Source organism: Diadema antillarum, unplaced genomic scaffold, assembly GCF_040938485.1.
Source record: "Diadema antillarum isolate AM-2024a unplaced genomic scaffold, OU_Dant_1.0 seq00000490_RagTag, whole genome shotgun sequence".
Lineage (NCBI taxonomy): Eukaryota > Metazoa > Echinodermata > Echinoidea > Diadematoida > Diadematidae > Diadema > Diadema antillarum.
The window spans coordinates 406,804-413,187 of record NW_027271451.1 but is presented as its reverse complement, the minus strand read 5'-3'; the positions used below and the strand labels follow the sequence as shown (position 1 = coordinate 413,187).

Sequence of the window (6,384 nt, the reverse complement as noted above, 5' to 3'; positions counted from 1 at the left end):
GAATATACGCCATAATATTTAGCAAGTCTAAATTTTCGCGAATTGGAAGTTCCCGACGATTTCGCGAGTGGTAAATTCGCGATCGTGTAGTCTGGTACCTGTCACATTCATAGCGTGATCAGAGTTAATATTTTCGCGTGTCTTTAATTTCGGGAATAGCTGCGCCTGACTCGCGAAATTCGCGAGAAAAAAAAAAAAAAAAAATGTGCTCGCAAAATATTCGGGGGAAACATGACCCGACCATCTGAATTGACGTCATAATGTGCCTGTAACCAGATTTTGATATAGTCTAAGTCAGGACACAATATATTTCTAAATATTCCTGGTGAACTTAGATGTATTCACATAATTATTGAAACATGAAAGAGGCCAATGAAAAAAAAAAGTTCTTCAATTTCATGGTATCGACTTATCTTTGACATTGTAATGTTGGGATAAAAGCAGAGTGCGTGACCTATTTACCGATATGTGTCTGATCTTTTGAGACTACGAAGGCTGCTGCTGTGCATGTGAACGGCATGTGAATAGGGAATCCACACAAGCCTGCTGTCAACAGGAGAGAACTACAGCTGATTGTGCTGCCCATGGAGCTAACATGCCGGCGAGTTTGGCTCTCCAGCGAGTGTTCATGTTCGTAACCGCGGAAGCACCGGCCCGCGGCGCTGTGATAACCATACGTGCAACATCACATTACGCATTCTCACTAATCTCAGTACAGCTGTGCGGACAGACACTACCTCACATTCCCGTTTCAGAAGTGCAGTTTCATCGGAACATCGAGTTGATGTGTGCTTTGCCTCAAGTTTCTTGCAGCCGAAGTCTACCTCTGAGTTAATTGTCTTCTCTTGAATTCCGTTTGTTTTGTGTATACCATCACCTGTCTAAGTAAAGTTTACCGCTACACGGTAACCATCGCCCTTGAAGGCATCGGCCATCATCATCTACCGCACGTTGACTACACAAGGCCGTAACTGCCAGTAAAACAGTGAGAATTCATCTTTAATGACATCTGATCAGCTGTCAGTTGTGTAAGTATATCTACTTGTTTGCTTGTTTTTCGTGTCTCATTCAATTCATCGAACTTGTCGAGTGACAGTGCAAGTGACAGTGTTTTTCTCACATGCCCACTCGTGTACCTGCTCTGTGTACCTGTGTGGCCTAGTCCGGGAAGCCGCGTCCGGGAAACCAGCTCATGAGGGCCGCTCCCGCGTACGAGGACTGCCTCGCCTCATGAGGACCGCCCCCACGCCTCATGAGGACCGCCCCCACGCCTCATGAGGACCGCCCCCATGCCTCATGAGGCCAGGGGGGAACGCCTCATGAGGCCCCCTATTCATTTCTATTCATCTCACATCTGACGTATAAATTGTCGCAACTTTGCGCGGTGATTTTTTTGTTACACACACTTGTCCACTATCCATGATGAAAAGAAGAAAAAATCCTATCTGTTTTTTTTTTTAAATCGAGTTTTAATCAACCGATGCAGAGCGCCCATTAAAACACTGTTTTGTTTTGTTTTCGCAAAAATCGAGTTTTAATCAACCGATGCAGAGCGCCCATTAAAACAGATAGGATTTTTTCTTCTTTTCATCATGGATAGTGGACATGTGTGTGTAACAAAAAATCACCGTGCAAACAGGGAAGTGGAAGAACTTCCACCTCCCTGGTGCAAAGTTGCAACAATTTATATGTCAGATGTGAGATGAATAGAAGTGAATAGGGGGCCCCATGAGGCGTTCCCCCCCCCCCCCCCCCCCGATTTGATCTGCTGTTGACGTGTTAAACAATGGAAAAACCTAAGGTTAGTTGGACCTACAACTCTATTTATTTTTATAATTGACGGCAGGACTATCTTAATAATAAGAATAAGATTCCTCAGTTTCACCTTAATCAGCCAAATTTTCTTTTGTACATCAATAGAAATCTGACAACTGTTTGAATAATTACAGCCAGTACTTGGAACTCCATGTATAAAACCTCCTTGGAAGGACTGGAGCTGTGTCTGTTGATTGCATATTGTGGATTACATGTAGTTTGGAAGTTTGGAACAAAAAACTATAAATGATACAAAATACTGTATTTTAAGCTGTTATTTTCGCGTACAGATATTTTTGCAAATTAGAGGGTTACAGACATTTTCGCGAGATGTTGTATTTGCGAATTGACACCAACGGTATCTTACATGCATTGTTACCCTAGTGCATGGCGACATTTTTGCGTGTTGTTAAATTCGCGATCCGACTGTGATTCGCGAAGTTCGCAAAAATAACTGCTTATAAAGTAGGATGGGATAGAACTCTTTGTGAATAAATCAAGAAATTCTGCTTGTATATACCCTAAATTAATAATTAAGCCCACTTCTCATCTCTCTTCAGATGCCTGAAGTACAAACTTGTAGCCATACGCACACTCTAAAGCCTGGGAAATGGACTGTAAAAACATCATGAACATCTACAACTGCAACTACAACAACAACGATGTCTCCCTTCATGAGGGACCTCAAGAGGACGGTGTCCGGAAGGTGGCCATATTTGACAAGGATGGAACGTTAACCTGCATGCATTCATTATGGGGGCCCTGGCTTAGTCAGGTGGCTGAAAGGTAACACAAGAGTTTCTTTCTTTCTTTCTTTCTTTAATTCTAATCTCTCACAATAGTTAGCATATCATATGAAAATCAGATGTGCACCAAGTCATAAAATGAAATCAATTATATGTAGATGGTTACGTAATATAGACATGAATAGTATAGATCAGCCAATTTTTTTTTGTTTTCTTGAAAATATCTTGCATTTTGATAACTTTTCGCATTCATGATTTTCCAATTGTAGTGGCAGCTTTGATTCTCCCATCGTCGTAAGCAAAGAACGCGCTAGCGCTGAGCCAGCACGCGCCGTCCGCATGCGCGGAATGGCAGTCGTAAATTACACAACATCCATAGCGACTCCCGCGGCAGCAAACGCGGCAGCAACCCACGTACAGGAAGGCAAAAGTAGTTCAGGTTTGTGATTTGAACACGTTGTTTGCCATGCAGCCATATTACTTTTGAAAAGAATGATATCAATGCACCCCTGTCATAACTGATACAGCTAGCGATCATCGCGAATGGGCTCAGAAGTGTAGCACTGCGTGCGTAGAAAATGATGTACATGCGCGAGAGCACAAATCTAGTGCTGAATGACAAACGCTACAACAGCGCATCTTCTGGACTAAAGATAAAAAAGAAATAAGTGTGTAACATGCTTTGAAGTTCTTCACCGTAGCTAGGGAATGACTTTTCATTCAACTGAATGTAGAATTGGCAAAACTTATAAGCTGTCCAGATGATTCATAAGTTCTTCATAGTCACACAACAGAAAAATTATTTTAAGATTGTTGTCATAGATACAGAGTACTTATCATATAACATGATACACTGAACATAGAAAACTCACAATTGTCCTTTTTGCACTTGATTGCCTATGAAATGTTTTATCTGTTGTGATGTGGTAAAGCTTAGGCCTATGTTGTGATAGTTATCACTCCATGTCATTAAGCCAGATTCTGAGGCTGAAATGCCCAAGAAATTATTGATTGATACCAGGTAACGTAAGTAATCATGTTAAATTCAAATCTGTGCTAATGGATATTACTTTCAGATAAAATCTTGTCACTGGAGGCTTTCATCATATCGTTACGATGCTTTAACGTTGATGGAAGATGTGACCTGGTTTAATTCTCCTGATGTTTTTTGCAACAGACTGGAAAATGTTACTGGCACGAGGCTTCAGGAGGAGATCTTCAAGGCCATGGGATTTGACAGCGCCTCCAAGACCTTCGGGCCAGGCATCCTCATGGAACAGCCCAACCGCGCCTGCTTTGAGTATCTTCATGCTCTTCTCCAGAAGAAAGGGGTCCCAAAGGATCGCGCCCATCGCATCGTGACGAGTTGCTATGACAATGCAAATGCTCTGCTCTCTGGGGAGCTTGTGGAGTTTGGGGACGTGCAAGGCATCTTCACAAGACTTAAAGGTACTGTTTCTAGGGATTTTGTACTAGCTTGAAGTGTGAATGAATGTCTCACATTTTCTTTCCTCAGCGGATCAGGGAAAGAGTGTGCTCATCTTGCCTGTTGAAGACTAGTCCCGAATGTATTCAGGCAGATGTCTTTAGGAAATGTATGTTACAGCAAAATCAGCTTGTCCTCAACGGGCTAACGTATGTAATGTAATATGATAGTAAAATACACATGTGATGTGATGTAGAAAGAGGACTCCTTTGCATTAAAAAAATATTTTAAAAAAGTTTTCTTTTTTTCTAGATATCATAAAATTTTTTTGATAACTTGTAAAATGTAGTATATGTGACCAATGTACAATTTTGAATTTTTTTTTTTTTGCAACACTAAGATTTACTGTAGGAGAGTATGGATTACTGCAAATTGCTTTCCTCGAGACTGAGCATCATATCCTAAAAATGCTTAGATAACAGTTATACAGACACAATAATTATATGTCACCTTTGCAACATCATTCCAAATTTTGTTCCAACATTTTTGTCTTGTCTGTCTGATTAGATGAGGGATATTACATCGCTGTGGACACAGCCGACTCCCGCATCGTGACCGAGGGGACACTGGACCGCCTTGGTGTGGCCCACCTGGTCGACGTCATTGTCTGCGGCAATGATCCGGGGGTGGTGCCCAAACCCCACGCCTTCACCGCTCTCAAGATCTGCGCCAAGCTCGGGGTGGAGCCAAAGAATGCGGTCTTCATCGGGGACACACCCACAGATGCTATGTGTGGCAGGAATTCAAATTGTGGACTCGTCATCAGTAAGTGAATGGTCATTTTTCAATCTAATCCCCTTTTTCGTTTTTGTCATTATCCACTTGACATTGTGGCACACAGGGACACCATGGCACATAAAGAGTTAAAGTTATGTGAGAGCTTGCTTTTATCTGTGCTGCAAACCATTCGTAAGGAGAGTTGAAAGTGTGCGTGAGTAAAACGGGGGAAACTCATTGCAATGAGAACCTAAAAATGACAACAATTACCCTGCTATATCAGGTTTTTCACTATATCAGGGTACAACAAAAAAAAGAAGCACAAAGGTTATGAATTGGGATGTGCAAAATCACCTTGTTGTATGAGGGCTTTGCTATATTATCCAACCTTTTTATGACAAGGTTCCCCTATATTTGACCAAAACCATCTTTCACCTGACACTACCATGGGCTTGCATCCTTCCAGTGTACTTGACTACTTCCTGTCATTCGTCCCAACAATGGCAGGAAAGATGACATTAGGCAAACTACATCGTACCACTCCTCTTTTTCTTCTTTACTTTCTCTCTCCATTTACAAATATTGCGACATCGTACTTGAATAGCAAAAGATTATGAATGTTTACTTCCTTAGTACCTGTAGCAAATAGATACCTGTGCCTTGATGGTTTGGTAAAAACAATACAGTGTACATAGTTAGTCCTCAGGGGAAGAGTTTATGGGAAATTAATAGGTGGAAAGACAACAGTCTCATATGAGGCTCATATGCCAGTCACATGTCACTTGTTTTCCTTCAACTTTTCTCTTTTTTTTTGGGGGGGGGGGGGGGGGGGGGGGGGGGTGGGGGAGGGAGGAGTGCTGAGGAAGACATCATAAAATAAAATGAGGTTTACTTAAAAAGACTGTTTGCCCCCAAAGAGGATCTTGTCCAGGCATTGTTTAAATAGAATGGCAACTAGGCATATAACAGTAGGTATTTGTTTATGATTACACAGGAACATCATCATTGTGCAAAGTGATTTGATGCTTCCGACGAGTGCGGCTTTTTTTGTTTGTTGTTGTTGTTCTTTTTTGGCAATTGGTTCCCAGATTTCAAAGCATTTTGTCTGATGCGGCACTGGCATCTCAGAAGTTTGCCCAGACCATGCTGGACTCGCATGATTGACAACTTATTACTGTATTTATTTTATTTTCTTCTTCTTCTTCTGCCCCCAGGTGTCTTGACCGGTGGTGTTGATAGGAAACTACTGGAGGACAAGGCTGACTTTGTGGTTGAAAGCATTGAAGAGGCTGCCGATCTCATCCTCAGCAGAGCATGCTAATTGCTCAGGGAGACAGCATCCTCCTTATGTATTCTGATTTCTGTGAAATCGATGATTCCGAGTGCTTTCATCATATCTGCAAGTCAGACATTGCGTCACCATTTCAGTCGATGATTTCGTCCTGCGAGTGGAGGTCTGATTTTTCACAGACTTCAGTATTACCTGCGATCAGGTGTAAGATTGAATGTCCTTTTGACCTGAAGAAAAAAAGAAAAAGATACTTTGTCCTATTTGAATTTCAAATCATGAAAAGGTAAAAGTGGTTTATGCAGGTGTGTAAATTTTAAGTGATACATTGA

General features: G+C 41.7%; 1 protein-coding gene across 1 annotated transcript; it reads left to right on the top strand.

Annotated features, from left to right (window-relative positions):
* The first annotated feature begins 716 nt into the window (after window positions 1–716).
* On the top strand, window positions 717–6,085 carry LOC139733756 (putative pyrophosphatase PpaX). The gene is made up of 5 exons (XM_071644559.1): window positions 717–1,028; window positions 2,376–2,601; window positions 3,739–4,010; window positions 4,555–4,812; window positions 5,979–6,085. The coding sequence occupies exons 2-5, from the start codon at window positions 2,426–2,428 to the stop codon at window positions 6,083–6,085; spliced, it is 813 nt and encodes a 270-aa protein (XP_071500660.1). The 5' UTR covers window positions 717–1,028; window positions 2,376–2,425.
* The last annotated feature ends 299 nt before the right edge of the window (window positions 6,086–6,384 follow it).